Below are 18,074 nucleotides of genomic sequence, written 5' to 3'. Positions count from 1 at the left end.
TATAATTTTTTTATTGTAAATATTTACTAATAACTTGTTATATAACTGTAAATAGTATAAAAATATTAAAAATTAATTGCAAACAAATTTCTTTACACATTAGTTATTCTTCCACAATCCTGTCATTTTTACTACTTTTGGGCAATACTAAGTTTCAGTCTTTCTAGTGTTAAGGGGGACCCCACTCTAAGATGGTAAAATATTAGCGTTTTTCTAGAACTTTTTTTAAGTAATAGAGACAATGCAGAGACTCCTTGTTTTTTTATGTTATTAAGCTACTATTTAAGTCCGTTTTAAAATTTTTTCTTTTACAAAATAATAAAAAATAAGTTGGTGGCAGCTCCATGTGTGACTGGCCATCAAAAAGTAGCACCTCACTGGCCTCATGGATTCAGAAGTTCTGAAACGCAGGAAAATGGTTTTGTTTAGATTTTCTGAAACATAAAGACATTATCTAATAAGTAGCGTAGCGGTTTTTTGATATTCGCAAAATTACCAAAATGGCGGCAACTTTAAAAAAAAGTTAAGTTTTTCATTAAAAAAATATTCACTAAAATACTAATATAAAAATATCAAAGAAATCCTATGCTACTTTCTAAATAATATATTTTTACGTAATTTAAATTAAAGAACAGCTTAGTTCGTTGTATAGATCATGAGAAAAACGTTAGGTCAGGTCAAAAAGCAGCGTTTTGAGAAGAACGTGTTTAAAGTTTTGACTTATGTTCAATCTAGTAAATTATTAAATTATTAATGACTAACCTTTATTCTGCAATTCTAGGTCTATATATCTTCTCCGTCAGCAGAATAGATGAGACACAAAAAGAATGTCGCCCCTCCTAATCCGGCCGAACGGGTCTTTCTACCTGCTAAGCGACGACTCTTTATTTTCCGGTATAACTTCCAAACGAAGTTAGGTACCGAGAAATCGTTTTAGACAGACATTAGAAAGGGTACAAAGATTCGAAAAATGCAATAATTTTTTTTCTTCGAATTTTTGAAATATTCAGGGTGGGGTCTCCCCTTAAGAAAATAATACAACAGGTGGTTACTGTAATAGGGACTTCCTGTTCATTCGCAACTTTACAAGGTTATAAGGGGTATAGTGTAAGAATAAGTCTAATCTTGCTGGCAGTTATACATTGAAAGTAAATGAAGTAGATTTTACCCTTTTTTCACTTACTACTCTCACACATAATTCAGAATGTAAACAAAGGTACAGATTGATTTGTTTTGCGATCAAGACTTGAAGTCCCCTCCTAGTGTGCTATTAGTTTTGATAAGAAAAGATTTCAAAAACCTAACACTAAAGTACACAGTATCTTTCTCTTATGTAGAATAATCATTTCTTACTCCTGTGAACTTTAAATAGCATTCATATTTTCTGATGCTAACACAGACAGTGTGAATTACAATTGTTTATTGATCATAAAGTAGAGTTTATTTAATCAAAAAATTACACTATGCATTAAATACCGTTTAAAAGTAAAATTTCTGAAAAATGTACAATTTTTCAATAATGTATAATTTAAGATTGAATAAAGCACTCTCCTTTTAATCGAATAACCCGTTTAATTGAGTAGAGTTGGCTGGTACCAATTTTATTCCTTTAAGCGAGGTTGACTGTATAAGTAAAAAAATGTACTTTTTACGTACGAAACCTTAACATGGGAAGTATTTAATCACAAAGTTGCACATAAGCCTAAGAATAGTGATAAAATCATTATGGAAAAAATAAATGAAACAAATAAAGTTAGAAAGGAAAATATTGCAGTGATTAGAAAGGTTAGAAAATTAATTTAAATGAAATATATGGCATCTATAGAATTAATGGAATAAATAATCTTTTCCAAATTTTACAAATTAAACGCTTTAAGTTTTAAATCAAAAATTTTTCTCTTTAATGATGCGCCTCAACCTTAAATCGTAGGGGCTTATGAAATATTACACCAAATCAATTAGGAAGTATAATTCAAGTATTGATTTTATTCTTTACGTTAAAAAATTTTTGTTATTTTAAAGTCAGTAATGCACAATAAACTTCAGGAAATAATAAAACTATAAAACATTAAAAATCCTTTCTTCATTCTTTTAACTATTTCGTTTTATTAATTTTTTGAGTTATGCATATTCTCCTTCATGTATTGATTTCTTTTCCATTCAGTAACTATTATAATTCTTTAACTATAAGTCTAAGTCTTTGTAGTATCGCCATTCAAATTTTATGGAGGAACTTTTTGATGATTTTTGATTTCTGTTGTCGGAAACGCAATTAAATCACAATTTCCGAAACTTTACTGTAAGTGCATTATATTCCAATGTATAATATTAGTTATACAATGTGTAATGGAAATAACATCATTATACGCAATTAATTTCGCAATTAAAGAATTCACATGGGATTTTCGACATTGCAGAAAATTTTTATTACATATTATAGCTTACTCCTTTGTTATTTTATTTCATAACCGTCGTAGAACAGTAGACCTAATTATGGGTTTAAGACCATTAATATTCAAATCCGTATCCTTGTAATTTTGAACTCAATCCAGAAGACAATGGAACTCCTGGATGAAATAGTGGGAAAAATTTGCCTTCATTTAGGACTTTTTGATGGAGTTAATTTTTGCGTTACATGGAGAGGAAAACAACGAAAACCTCCCATGGACAGAATGATGGGCAGAGGACTCTAATCCATGTTCTGTGTACAACTGAGGATATTTTACGTCTGTACTCTGTGGTCGGTGTGAGCCGGAAGCAAAATTCGTATCGACCAGCCATCGCTGGGATTCGAATCCGGATCACCTCATTAGAAGGCAAACTGTCTATCCCCTGATCCACTTCGGTTTCTACTCTTTTGTCAGATAAATTATCAAATCATATTTTTAATGAACTCAAAGTGATGTTTAAACCGTTCCAGTAAAGAGGGCTAACAGCATATTACAATTTCAAACTATTTTTCCATTATAGGACGCTGAATTGTCTTTACCAGTTGAAGCCATACACCTACTTCAGAACCAAACTTATCAAGACGTAAGAATAAAGTTTGTGGCTTATAAAAATGATAAGTTTTTTCGTGAAAAGCCTAGTAAAAGATGGCAACAGTGTTATGACAGTAGCAAATTTAGCTCTCAACGCAAATGCCTATATATTGGAGCTACAGGATATCAAGGTACTTATCAAAATTTAGGGTAGACAATTATTATGAAATCGTTACTTATTTTTGTCTTCTAATTTAAAATAGGTCGTCAAGTTCTACAAGCAAGTTTGATGAATTTTGTAATAAATAATTTATCCACTCCAGTTGTATACATTCTGCCTTCTCCAACAAATGTTAAAGTCTTCTGCGCATATTGGGACGAGGATGGTAAGATTTGCTCAAAAATATATGATATGATATTTTTTATGCATTTTTATTTATGGTTGAAGCAAAATCACACCATAAATGGTATTCAGTTATTTATAATATGATAAGAAGAAAAAATGGAATAAAAAGAATGCAAATAATGATTTAAAACAATCCACTTGATTGAGAAAATAAAAGTATTTCCAAATAAACTTCTGTAAGGAAACTTCGGTAATGAACTGTAAAATTTCTGTTTTTATGTGAGACTTTGTGAGTTCAATTGAAATATTACGTTTATGAATTGTTGTAATAAATACATAATAATAAAATTCAGACCATTTAGCCAACACCTCCTAGAAAAGAGTAGGCCTCTGCACGGGTTACCATAAATATCCTTTAGTAGTCCAAACGTAATGACATATTTCGTATTTTCAATCACTGCGCAGCTTAGTACCCCGAACGTAATGACATCTTTCTTATTTTTCATCAACTGCGCAGTTAACTTCGTCGCGTCGGACTACTAATTTGATCCGTGCTGAGGCCTTCCTTATTCTAGGAGGTGTTGATTTAGCTATGCAACACATGAAAATCGAAACTGGTGGCCATTGCACACTTTCCCACTAAAAGTGCGGTACAAATTCAATCACATAACAAAACTAATCTTTCAAGCTTTATCCCTATAGTTATTTATGCAGAATTGCATTCATAAAAGTGTGTCAATCAGCTAAAACTAATTTTAAAATAATATATTGTACTTTATTGCTAGTAAAAAATAATAATATCCCAATGAAGAGAGCCTGATTGCATTCAAGTGCGCGCCAAGTGGATGCCAAGTATATCAACATCGCCAAATCTTTAAATGACGTTGTAGAGGCCTAACACACAACAATTACACCCGTTACACCCAACACTCAAGCAATTGTTAAAAATAAATATTTACGCTAGATAATTTTAAATAATTTGTCGCAAAATATTTCACTGTAATTAAAAAAAGGATTTGGTCAGAGAAATCTATTATAAATGCAATTATTTAAGAAAAAAATTCTAATTTAATTCTACTTTTAATCAATTTTATTTAAATATATTAACATTTATTTAAGATTCTTAAATATGAATTAAAATGCAATAATGAATTTTAAATAATATTAAAATAATAATTATGCAAAATAGTGCTAATCATATGTTAAACGAGAGAGAAAAAGGAACTGAGAACAAACTCTTAGGTTGAGTAGACATTCCCAAAAAAGTAATTAAATAATGTGATTTATTACAAATTTAAATAGAAAATTGTAAGCAATAACGAACAAGTAACAGTTATGAACAATAGTAATCAATTGGGTACTTTCACCTTAAGAAAAAGGTTACGGATCCCCACAAATGTGATTTAGGACGTCAGCCCCACGTGATCGTTTAAGAGCAAAATGACAAGTTAAAGTCCAGCTAGGTTTTTTCCGCATAAGTTCGAATGTTAACGTGAAGTTTCGCAACAAAAATAACAACATACATTATAATATATTGTTTTGCGTATTAGATATAATAAGCAATAACAAAAAGCAGTTTATTGTAAAAAGAGCATATGGATATTAGCAATTTTTGTAACATAAAGAGGCAGTAATAAAATATACTTTAGGTACAATGTGTAAAATATGTCAAATGTTTTTTAGTACATCCCATGTTTTGTTTTATATATTTTAATTCATTTTAAAGAGCACAAGTGGGCAACAGATGGTTTGATAACCAATCAGAGTGATAATTCAACAACATGTTTATCATTCCACCTGACATCTTTCTCTCTGTTGTTGGTAAGTTAAAAAAAAATTGATCATAACTTGTGTTTATTATCTTCATAAATAGATATATGTGTACTCTCAATAACAGAATATTTAGTTATACTGTATTTTGCAGCTTGATTTCTAAACTGCTAAACACAATGCTTTCAATATATAGCATTTATTTAGAATTTTATTCAATTAGGATTTTTTGTCGTTATTTAGTGACTTCATTATTAATATTTTTAATTCATACCTAAAAAACGCCTTTATTTTAATACATCAAGTAGTTGTTAAGCCAATAATAAAGGTTTTGTTCATTTTATTTATTTATATACTTTTTTTTTTTTGCCTAGGATCCCAGTCGGTTTGATGCTGCAAATCGCTATGCCTTTCTTCTTTCAATTATTATTTATATAGGATGTGGATTATCAATGCTGGGACTATTGTTAACAATTATAACATATTCTATATTTAGGTAATGTATATTGTATTGTTTAATAAAAATTATATATATGTTTATGATCAAGCTTTATAACGGTATATGTCAGTTATCCTCAGTTTTATTTAATTAGTTTATAAGACACTGGACCAAATAATTTAATTTTGACTCTCAAAACTAATGGGAAATTCTTCCCTTTAAAAAAATAGGAGGGGATATTTCTTACCTAAGTGATAGGGCGTTATAGGGATAGATGTCGACAGAACGACATTACATAATATTACTAATGAATTTTGCACACATTACATTAAGATGACAATATGCTACTAATATTTTTGTAGTCTGTTCGGTTCAGAGAATCAGTACGCGTGTTGATATTTTTCTTATAAACATCAAAATCAAAATGTTGGAAATGACAGTATAATTTCATCAATAGGGTAGATTTCATATTAACTGATATATAAAGTAGTAACCAAACTCAGTTAACCATTAAAATATAATTTTTACGCAAAATTATAAAATAAAGGTACTAAACATTCTGGCTGCAAATTCTTTTGGTATGTAATTAGGTTGATTAATTTGGCTATTTAATAAATACTAAGTACATTTATGTGAAATATTGAAGAACTATGCTTTTTTTAGTTTGAATTATAAGAAAAATGAGAAAAATTAATTGATTATAATAAGAATTGATTAATTGAATATAATAAGAAAAATATATTGAATAATTTTTCTTTCCAATTGGTTTTTAGTTTTTACTTATTTAATAATATGTAAAATGACTTATATATTAATGCCATTATTAAAATTTGACCGCTAATGTTAGCTGTTTAAAAATTTGTTTTACAACGGAAAAAATATTCTGGTAAGATTACCTTACTGTTTGTTAATGAAATTTCTGGTTTAAGAAAAAACTAATTCAGCTAGGTAAAAGTAAAATATAATGTATTTAGACCATTCATTTGGTAATTGTTCTGTATACGGTTTACCAAAAATTCTGGTTTCCAACTTATCTATATATATATTTCTCTTACATGGCACCAAAAAAAAGCCTCATTACAACTCCCCGAATGGCAACGTTAGAAAATCGACCAATAATTGCTGCTAAAAATGTCGCATGGCAAATGTCACATGTAAATTTGTAAAATGTAAATTTTTCTCCTTTTGTTTTTTACTTACAACTGTAAGTCTCATGCTATACTTTGTGGTGCATGAGGAGTTTTAAGTCGTTTAAATAAAAAAAAAAATAAAAAAAAATGTCACATGAGGTGGCTCAACATATAGCGCTTTTAAAAACGGAAACAATAACCAGAGTGAGCATTATCAGGTTGTTCAATTCAGATTCATGCCCTAAAAACATGATAATATTTAATTTAAACTCAATTAGGAATTAATTAGGCTGGCCTTCTCCATGACTATAAATAAGTCACAAGGTCAGACTTTTGAGAAAATCAGTTTAGTATTGACTAAACAAGTTTTTAGTCATGGACAACTTTATGTTGGCCTGTCAAGAGTTAAGTCATTTGACAGCCTTTCAGTAATTGCTCCAAGATGCCAAATCTATAATTGTGTTTTCAAAGAAATTCTAAATGCTTAGTGTTAATTTCTTAGAGCTTTGCAGAAAAAAATGTTTTTTGGAAAAAATTTAATTGAAACTTCTATTGGCAGTAGGCAAGGGGAACTGCCAAAATCAAAACTCCCCGATTAGAAATGCAGCATGGCGACCTCCACGTGGTATTTCTCGGGTAATGCTAACAGCCATGCATTTTAATTTATTGTATGTAAAACATCCTTATTTTGTTCTAAAATGTTATGTACTTTATCACAAATGTTAATTAATATAGAAATTGATTTCAATAATGCTGATCACCAAAAAATATTTCATTTGGCGATAAAACAAATTTTTGTGTTCTTGAAAATGAAAGACTTTTTGAGGGTTATTATCTCACAAGGAAAAGTTAGGGTTTAAAGTTTATATTTTTAAATAATAAAATTTTTTTCTAAAACTTTCAGAATTTCTAGCATTAACTAATTTATTATACACATTTAGTTGAATTTAGGAGAGCAACTGCAATATTTGATAATTTATTTTGCTAATATGTTTCTCATTTAGCTAATGTTTCGATTTTTTCACCATGCTATCTAAATAGCTAAATAGCTATACTTTTTAAAAAGCCAATAAGAACATTGATAGAATTCTTCGACATAAGTATAATACTATGTCTTTGATGATAAAATACTATGTCTTTGATGATAATATACTATGTCTTTGTGCTAGAACATTGTGTTCATTGGCGAGCGAGCGCAGCGAGCCATGGTTCACGGCGTGAACCACATAGGAATGCTTAGCAATTCTCGCGGGTTGGCGAGCATTAGCGAGCAGGGGGCGGAGCCTCCTAGTAGTTCTTATTACCCATACATGAAGCAAGAAATACAAAAGTGAAAAGTAAATTTAAATATCTATTTGGTTTTTAAACAATACTCTAAGGTGCCATGATAAAATTATGAAATTTTATCACAAATTGTAAAATCATATTTTATTGTTAATTTTACGAAAATTAATGTTAAAGCACTTCAGTGAAAACTATCGTTGGAAGCCAGAAACACGATAAATTTTACCAATACTTCTTTTTTGAAAAAGAACTTCCATTTCGTCAACTTGGAATGGAAGAAACCTATTTCGTCCGGGGTGGTTCTTTTTCTCCTGTGGGTGAAACTTTCCATTGCTGGTATAAAATATTAACTCATCATTTGAATTCATTTGTTTCAGATGCCTGAATCGTGAAAATCCAGGAAAGATATTGATACAACTTTGTATTTCGATGTTGATGTTGAATGTAGTGTTCGTATTAGGATCTCAGCGAGGATGGAACATATTTAGCATCGACATTTGTGCTGTGGTTGCTTTATTGATACACTATTTTCTCTTATCAACACTTACTTGGATATGCGTTGAAGCAATTAATATGCATCAACTTCTAGTTCACATATTCATATCTTCTGGATCCTGCTTCATGTTGAAAAGGACAGTTCTAGCATGGGGTATTTTGATTACTAGATTGATTCATTTAAATGTAGTTTTTTCAAGCTTTTTGCTCAATTTTACTTTGCTGTTTCCCTTTATTTATCATTGAATATTAAACTTAAGATTTGAAGGAATAACACTGGGTTACAATTTTTTATTGCCTTTATACAAATTGAGCAGCGATGGCTCAGGGGATAGAGCGTTCGCCTTCCAATGAGGCGAACCGGGTTCGAATTCCAGTCGATACGAATTCCGCATCCGGCTTGCACCGACCACAGTGTTGACGTGAAATATCCTGAATGGTGTAGGGCCCCTTGCCGTCAGGTTAACCGTGGGTGGTTCTCGTGGTCTTCCTCTCCGCGTAACGCAAATTCGGGTTAGCTCCATCAAAAAGAAATTTCTCCCAATACTCGATCCAGGAGTTCCCTTGTCTTCTGGATTGGGTTCAAAAGTACAAGGCTACGGAGTTGAACATTAGTAGTCGTAAACCCATAAAATTAGGTCGGCTGTTCAACGACGGTTTAATAAGAAAATAAAATACTTGATAATGCCTAATTCGGTTGTCGGTATTTCAAATCTGAAAATAGTTTTGCTCCAAAAGCTACGGATTTTTTTAAATGGCAGTTTTAGTCTATTTTTCGTCGAAAGTTTAAAAACATTATATATATACATAACAGGGTGTCGAGTAAATATTGCGACGAACTCTAGGGGAGTTAAAGTACATCTTCAGGATTAAAATTGAATAGGAACTCATAGCACAGTATTGTCGCCGTATGTGGCCAAGAGAGCTTTCTTATTATGACGATTTCAGAGGCACACGCAGGAATATCTCATAGTAGCGGAAGTGCCCCTAGAGGCGTATGATGACATTTCCGAGCATGGGGTTTAATGCGATTTCAATTTTAATGATGCGCTCTAACTTCCCTAGAAATTTGTCGCCACATTTATGCTACCCCATGTTATATATGTTTTTAAACTTGTATATTTTGTTTAAAAATCTTATTTTCCAAGAAAAAAAAACTGTAACTTGGAGGGAGAAACTGATTGAAGATTTGAAGCCAGCGATACGAAGGTATCTAAGAGCTGTTAAAGGTATCTAAGGTGGTATCTAATGCAACAAAAAGTTTAAAAAAAAGTCTAAATTAGTAATTAGCACAAAAACCACACAATGGCCTCTTCATGAATGTTTTTAATATCACACATTTTTTACAGGATGCATGTAGTATGTTTATTATTTGTTCTCATGTATTTATCATCCATTTATTTTATGGAAATACCAGTTTAATATAATAAAAAAAATTTTGCGAGTCACTTTGTATCCCGCTTCTGGGAGTGCGTAAAACTAAGATTTTGATATATTTTAGGTATACCTTTAATAATAGTTGGCGTCACCGTAGTGATGCACTGGGAAGTGTATAACTATCAGAATGAATAGTATGTATGCATTGTTTTTTTTTTCAAAATATTGTTTAAACATTTCATAAATAATAGTAATGAAATGATGATATTTAAAAGCATTCGGAAATAATTTTATACTTAAAATTGCACTTAAATAGCAATTTAAAGGCTTGGAGTAATCTAATGATAATCCAGATTCTTTTAAATTTGAAATTTATGACTCTGTCTATTCTTTAGTGTTGTTTCCAGATGGAGTGTTTTCGGAGTTTCGTGATAAAAACATGATAATGAGATAATTTTATTGCGGACAAGGAGATCTTGGTGTTTTGCCTCCAACACGTTCTTCTAAATATTTTGAAAATGTGGCTTATCATTATATTTTTTTAAGTCTCTCTGCACAAGGTATGCTTTCTTATGTGCACAAAATTATTTTTCTATGCTTTAAATGGAAAAATACAGAATATATATCTTTTTTTTTAAAGTCAATTATTGCTAATTAATTTTCGTAATGAAACCGTTAAATATTTTATTGGTCGAAAACAAAATTTATTTAGCACTTTGAAGCAAAATTTTAGTTAAACGCAATTTTCACAATTGTTTCATTATTTTTTTATTTATGTAGGTGAAAATAAGGAAAATTATATTTAGCTTTACATATTTATAGTTATCAAATAGAGCATGTGTCCTAAGCGCTCATAAAAAAATCTAGCCCTAGATGGCGCTGCTTGAGGGAAAAAATAATAGCTTTTTTCCGTCATAACTTATAAGTTAGTTGGAATTGAGATTAAAATGCGGCTTGCAGCAATAAACTGTTAATAATAATCTCACATGTAAATAAACGAAATTTATGTATGATATTTTATCATATTACCCATCTTTTTATATATTGCAGAATGGCAATAATAAATGCTTACTCATATTTAATGTGATTTCTATGTATTATCCTAGCTCTTTTTTGTTACTCCTTTTTTCGGATTTTATATTTTAATACAAATATAATTCCAACATATTTTTTAAAGTAACTATTACATTTTTTCATAATTAAAAAAATACCAAAATGTATTTTTGTTTGTAATTGGAGCGTCAGAAAAAAAATTATAAATGGGACACCGGTGTCCCATCTGCAATAATGGATTAAGATAACTAATCTGAAATTACGGAAATTCATTAATTATAAACTTCTAAATTATTTAATTAATTATAAAACAATTGAACTAATTATAAATTACTAAATTTAACTACATTAATAATAAACAAAATTACTAATTATTAGTTCTGTTAAACATGAATTAAATTTATGTTTTAGCTGCATTTTGTCTCCTACGAATCCTTATATCTATTACATCAGTTTCTTGGGTCCTATTTGCTTCATGATCTGCATCAATTTAATAATATTTCTGATGATCACCAGAGTATTGTTCAGTTCGCAAAATATAACTGTTAAGAAGCCAACTCAATGCGGTAAAAGTGATAAATTTCTTGTCACTACAGTTCAGATTAAAGGAGCTTTTATTGTCATGGTATGTTTTTAAATTTATTCTAAATTATTATTATTTAGTTTACAGTTATATTACAACATTTAAATTTTCTGAGTTTTCTGGAGAAATAAAACATGTTATTGATATTCTTTAAAGAATTAATAACTTATACAATCTCTGAAAACTTAGTTTAACGTTGACCCTTAATACTGGTACCTTGAACCGTAATACGGTGTGATTCTAACCCAACCTTTCATGCAATGTTAAATCAAATCATATCGTGGATGTTAAGTGTACGAAAATATGGTTCCTCTTAAAATCACACTTAGGTTGCGGCCTAAGATATTATGTTTCAACACACTCCAAAACCATTTTAACTATGTCAATTATTAATCTATATTTTCCTTTTGAATATTTAAATTTTTTTATCAAGTGCAAGAATAAAACTATTTTAGGTTAAATAAAATCATACAGTGATGCAGCAATTATCAAAAATACTGATAGCAAGAGGACAAAATCTTTTTATTTTAGAGCAGCCGCTTGCAATGGTTATTATCAACTGGTGTAATATTTTTTAAATTGCGGACAATTGGGGTTTGTCCCATTGGCCACAGAAATGCCAGAACTGCTACTCTCTACTCGTTACCCAGTGGGCACCAGTGGCGAAATCACGGCGGTGGAACAGCGTCGCCCACGTCACACAACCACAAACCCGTTTATAGGGCGGGTCACATTCACACAAAAGAGAAAGGACATAGAACACACAGAGAGAAAGAAACATCCATGCCCTGAGCAGGATTCGAACCTGCGGCCAAAGGCTCCGCAGTCAAGCACTCTAACCACTCGGCCCCCTGGTCGGCGTGGTGTAAACTATTATCACTCTTTTAGCAATTGTTATGTTTATATCCAAGGCCCAAATAACACTTTCGGACAAACTATTTGCAATATTTGCATTAAGTTCGGAACATGTATTTCTTGAAAACAAATTTTAAAATTTCAAGTTTAAATAAGCATTAATTGTAAGTATTCCAAGATTAGAGTGGTTAAAAGCACTAAGCTGCCATATTGAAGGACTGTGATTTGATCCTCAATGGCGGTTTCAAGTACACATAGCTTCAGATTGACATCACCAGCATATCTGGGAAGTAAAGGTGACTTGTGCGTAATGACATAATCATGTAATTTGTCACAACATCGTAAAAACGACCTCTTTGACCCCTATTAAGCACTGGGGGGAAAAGTAGGGTCAGAACAACCAGAATATGGCAAAATTTACCGTGCTTTTGGTTTTACAGGAATATCAAAATGCTTGGTTATTTTCATTGAAGGTATTTGGTAATCATTTCGGTAAAATTAACGATAAAATATGGCTTAGTAATGTGTGATAAAATTTGATAAATGCGGTAAAATTTAATAACTTTATCATGATATCTTAGAGCGGGGCATAAAGATCATTTATTCTGTTAAATTTACTTTTCAGTTTTGTATTTGCTCCTAAATGTGTGGCAATAAGAATAATAATTTAAAAAAATAGAACTGCTGGTGAAACAGTACCATTTGAGTAAAAAAATTAACAAATGAATGGTAAAAGTACCGTATATTATGATTTATAACCGTATATTGTGCGTTTTAATAAGAACTAAAATTTTGAAAACCAGAATTTCCGGTAAACTTTTATCATATGCACCAAATTATTAATAAGGGACTGATTTAAATCATATGGCGCAAACATCAAAATATCATATGGCGTAGAGAAATATTTAAAACGTAAAAACATTTAGCTTCTTTTAATTAATTACAGATTAAAAAAAAACGTATGTTTTTACATTTCATTCTATAATATTGATGTAAAATGACATTTTCTAGGTTCTTCTGGTTGTATCATGGATTTTCGGAGCTTTTGTTGATGGTGATACAAAATTATATTTCCAGTATGTGTTCTGCGTAGCAAATTCATTGCAGGGTCTGATAATATTTCTAGTCAGGTGTTTGCATTATTCCGAAGCAAGAGGTGCATGGTAAATATAAAAATTTTTTATTTCAAAATTCAAAGTATACTGAATCATTTCCTTCAAGCGTATGGTATTGAATATTATATGTGTAATTTAGCAAAACAAGTTCCATGCCAAATTTTAACCTATTTTGTCTTAACACGATGAAAGACAAAATGTGGTCCCCTTATTTTATAGGTATTTACTTAAAAACAGTTCGTAAGGAATACGATTAAGTGGCATTATAGCAGTATTCTATTTCTTCATTATGTCAAGTATATTATTAAGTTTAATCAATAATGACGAGTTTAAAATTAAACAGTTTGTTTTAAAAGATAGGCATTCAAAAATTCACAGGTTTCTAGATCATATAAACATATATTTCTATGAGTAGAATTTCGGGTCCAAAATATGGAGGTCTACTAAAGCGCTCAATATATCTGATTAGCGTACAAATTAAATTTTATACAAAAGCTTATGGCAAAATTCAAAACCAGCTTGGAGTTCTTGCGTATATTTTTTAAAACATTTGAAATTATTAATTAATTCTTAATTAATAAATATTTTAATGAATTAATAAGTTTTTAAAATTATTTATTATTAATTAATAAATATTTTATTAAATTAATACATTTTTAAAAATTATTAATTATTAATTAATAAATATTTCAAATTATTTATTATTAAGTAATAAATATTTTAATAAATTAATACATTTTTTAAATTATTAATTAATAAATATTTTAATAAATTAATACGTTTTTTAAATTATTAATTATTGATTAATTAATATTTCAAAATATAAATTAATTAATAAATATTTTAAGTTATTAATTAGTTTAACAGCAAAAGTTCGTAAATGTTGTTTTAAAAGTAAACGATTACGCAAAGATTTTATTTTCTAATTAATAATAAAATGATCACAACTGAAAATTACAAACTTGATTAAAACATTATATTTATCACACTCATATGACAGATATTATAATATAAACTATCATAAAATGGAATGCATTACTTATATTTTTAGCAAAATAATTCATTCAGTGTATCTTTTTATTGCAGGTATCAACTGATCAAAACTGGTACTTTTAAGAAATACCGAGGAGTTATTCCACCCGATACTTGGTCCGGTAATACTTGTTCTACTAGTCCTAATAAAATAAATGGCAGTTCCACAGCAACGCGTGTTGACAGCGCTGACATTACAAATCAGGGTGCTTTCTGGAGCGGAGAGGGACCTATTACTTCAGGACCAACCACAGTTGCGAGGGACACTAGTTGCATCTCTGGCTACAGTAATCCAACACTGACGATGCCATCAGACAGAGCATCTGATTATGCTACGATTCACAGGGGATCAGTACATCTGTTGAATTTTAGTAACAGCGGAATTACTTTAGAGCCAATTGACGTCGGAGGTGATGAAACTATCAGAAATCTGAGCAGGTAGGTAAAATAGCTGAGGAAAAATCCCTTTTGAATATAAATTTGCTGGTGAAAAATAGGCTAATATAGGCTAATTTTCGTACTAGTTTAATTCTAATGCAGTTAATATTAATTTTGAGATTACAATGAGGTTAACCACAAAAAAAAAATCCGGCTCTGACAGATGGTGATTTATAACGCAACAATTGGCTGATAATGTGAAGTGCCTCTTTGTTTGTGTTTGCATCTACAATTCCTAAAATGGGCCAAAAAAAATAGTAAGAATAGTGAAGAAACTGTTTTATTCTTAACTTTACACTCTATTTGCATATTACCTATAAACTGATTAAAGCGAGAAAACAAAAATCTTGGCTTGAATAGGATTTCTTTATGTTATCTTTATGATCGAACCACAGAGAAGTATTTAAAGATTTTTCAGTTTATTGTTAGACATTGTAAAAAATTCAGGCATTTCTTTTTCAGAAACCATGACAAAATTGCAATCTTGCCTGACCTAACGTAAACAATAATCCGCTGCTGTAATACACTAAACAGCTTGATGGATTTCTCTTATTTTTCACTAAATCGATGAAACCATTTTAATCCTTTAGTTCCCTTTCTTTAAAAATCTATAAAACGCGTTTGAATGTTTTTTTTTCTTTTCAGCATGCGAGTGTAAATAAAAACAAAGTAGATTTTTTTCTGATTATTTAGTTTAAATATTTAAAATTCTCTTTATGTTTTGTTCGTAAATTTATTTCTATGTTGAATATGAAACAGTGTTGTTGACTGTTAAACTGTGTTGAGCATATACTAGTAAACTCTTTGATCTCCTGCTCTTAGGTACTACTTTTTAATTCAATTTAAAATTTCTTATTTAACTAACTAGAGTGGACCAGATTGACAGCAACTAAGGCAAAAAGAAACTTTAAAAATTGTATTGCAATGACGTAACAAGGGAAAGTTCTTAAAAATTTGTACATGCGTAGAACTTATATCCGAAGTTGATAATTCATAAAATAATTCATAACATTTCATAAAATAAAAATGTAAAAAATGAACCATCATAATGGATGTGCAACTATTAATTTTCATGACCGTAGAAAGGTAGAGCTTTAAAAAATGGAGATAAATGGTTAACCGTGGTTGAGTAATGTGGAAGTATTGTTCATTCAGTATAAGTATTATAAAGCGGAAACGGAAAGAAGAAGAATTTGCCATATATGCAATACATACACGTTGGCATTATGGTATCTTATACATATATACACGTCGGCATTAGTTCTAATAAATTAAATATTATATATGTGCTTAACATTCTAATTTTATTTTCAATTTTTGCAGATCTAACTCTGGATTTGTAAAAGATAACGAAAACACTGCAAGTAATTACTCCGGTGCAGAAACACTAAGAAGTAATTACTATTTTGATAAAAATCCTGAAAGAAACAATCATCAAGGTGACATAAATCCAGATAAGACAGCTGTTCAAAGGAAAGACAGAAAAATGAGCTTCTTAGCGAGAGAGAAGGCACCCGAAAATTCGGATGATTTCTGTCGGGACATGAATGAAGAGAAAAACGCGACAGACAGACTAACAGCAACAACCTTGGATCGAAAGATTTATGCTTCCAGAGCGTCGAGTTTATTTGGAAACTTCAGGTCAGATTCACAACCAGATTTGGGCAAACAAAACTCGTGGCCTAGAACTTTGAGTTCTTTTTCAGGAGAAAGAGATTTCATGGAAATTACGTCTCAAGCAAAGAGTGATTTCCCAAACCCTACCGAAAACGACGTAATCACCAAGGATAATCATTCATACAAGTTATTACCACTTAATGTTCAACAAACGCATCCTTCATTCTTGCATTCATATTTTACTTTAAGGAGGGGCAGTAATTTCTCTCAAATGAGTCCAAGACTTCATTCACCGTTTAATGAGACCAACTCTCTGCCAGGCAGAGCTGCCAGTCATCTGGCGCACCCTAACTTCGATGCTTCCAATCGAATTTTGGCAAACATTTATCCAGATTCAATGCCCCAACATTCATCAAAAGGTTGGGAAAATGTTCCATTAGAAAATGACTATGGGTTTGAAGTTGTGGGTAATGAAGTGTCCATATCTGGTCCAACAACGCGAGTGTATGTATCCCAGACTCCGTTGGTTAAACAGCATGTGGCAACACAAAGTGACCTTTTGGAAGACATAGATTCCTTCAAAATCTATGAAAGCCAAAATGGAGAGTCACCGTCACAATCATTATTCGAAGAAACAGTTGCTTCCAAATTATGATCTGTACATGATTAATAATGTTTAGTCATTGCATAGTATTTACAGTTTATTACGACAATGAGATTTGCTTATGGTATTTATACATCTGTGATAACGGATAAGATTAGATGGGTGGTTTAAACCGTGGACGTCAAACACGAGTAAAAATATTCACACAAAAAATTGGAAAATGTATTCATTTAGGAAATGAGCATGGGTTTAAAGTAACAGGGTGAGGTAGCTATATCTGGTTCAGCAACAGACTTGTTCCTGGTTACCGGTTTACCAACGAACATGTGGAAGCAAAGTGACATCTTAAAAAGCATAGAGACATTCAACATTTATGAAAAAAGACAGTTCCTTACTATGCAAAGAAACAGTTCCTCCAGAATTAATGTGCTTACAAAAGAATAACTAGTTGATGTTTTCTCATTGTATAAACTTCTTTTTACACATCATGACAATGATATTTAACTTTTGGTATTGATTTATCTGTGATAATGGACTGGATAAGTTAAGTGTTTTAGACAACTGAAGAAAAAATATGAGTATTTGTTCAATTATGTTTAAATTAGTTTTCTTGTTTATATTTTATATAGTTTTATCGATGATTTTAAAATATTGTAAAAAAATTTTTGAAATAAACTTAAAGATACTCATTCCTTTGCTGTGATTTCAATTATAATATTACTGCTATTGCACTGTACAGCATGAAAGGTTTTTTTCAGGTTAAAATGTGTTTTTATTGATATTGTTTTCGCTGAAAATAACGGATATGCAATTTCTTTTGCTAACTATGCACCATGTACCTAAAAATCAAAATTCTAGCTTTTCAATTTTACGCCTCTTAACAGGGCATCATTATAACCTGCATGAAAAAGGTAGGCACCCTCATCGACAATGGAACTATATGATCAATTGTGAT

General features: G+C 30.5%; 1 protein-coding gene across 1 annotated transcript in view; it reads left to right on the top strand.

The window, feature by feature from the left end:
- LOC107457219 (uncharacterized) overlaps positions 1-17,755 on the top strand; it is a 78,941-nt gene extending 61,186 nt beyond the window's left edge. The window contains exons 11-20 of the mRNA XM_071186662.1: positions 2,971-3,172; positions 3,245-3,367; positions 5,054-5,148; positions 5,472-5,593; positions 8,328-8,599; positions 9,947-10,016; positions 11,287-11,500; positions 13,325-13,476; positions 14,515-14,898; positions 16,222-17,755. Of these exons, the coding sequence (XP_071042763.1) occupies positions 2,971-3,172; positions 3,245-3,367; positions 5,054-5,148; positions 5,472-5,593; positions 8,328-8,599; positions 9,947-10,016; positions 11,287-11,500; positions 13,325-13,476; positions 14,515-14,898; positions 16,222-17,170 (2,583 nt within the window). The 3' untranslated portion in view covers positions 17,171-17,755. The remainder of the gene's footprint in view (positions 1-2,970; positions 3,173-3,244; positions 3,368-5,053; positions 5,149-5,471; positions 5,594-8,327; positions 8,600-9,946; positions 10,017-11,286; positions 11,501-13,324; positions 13,477-14,514; positions 14,899-16,221) is intronic.
- Positions 17,756-18,074: the final 319 nt, after the last annotated feature.

This window comes from Parasteatoda tepidariorum, chromosome 10, assembly GCF_043381705.1.
Source record: "Parasteatoda tepidariorum isolate YZ-2023 chromosome 10, CAS_Ptep_4.0, whole genome shotgun sequence".
NCBI classification, from domain to species: Eukaryota; Metazoa; Arthropoda; class Arachnida; order Araneae; family Theridiidae; genus Parasteatoda; species Parasteatoda tepidariorum.
Note: the sequence above shows the minus strand (reverse complement) of the source record. Positions and strands in the feature narration are given on the sequence as shown.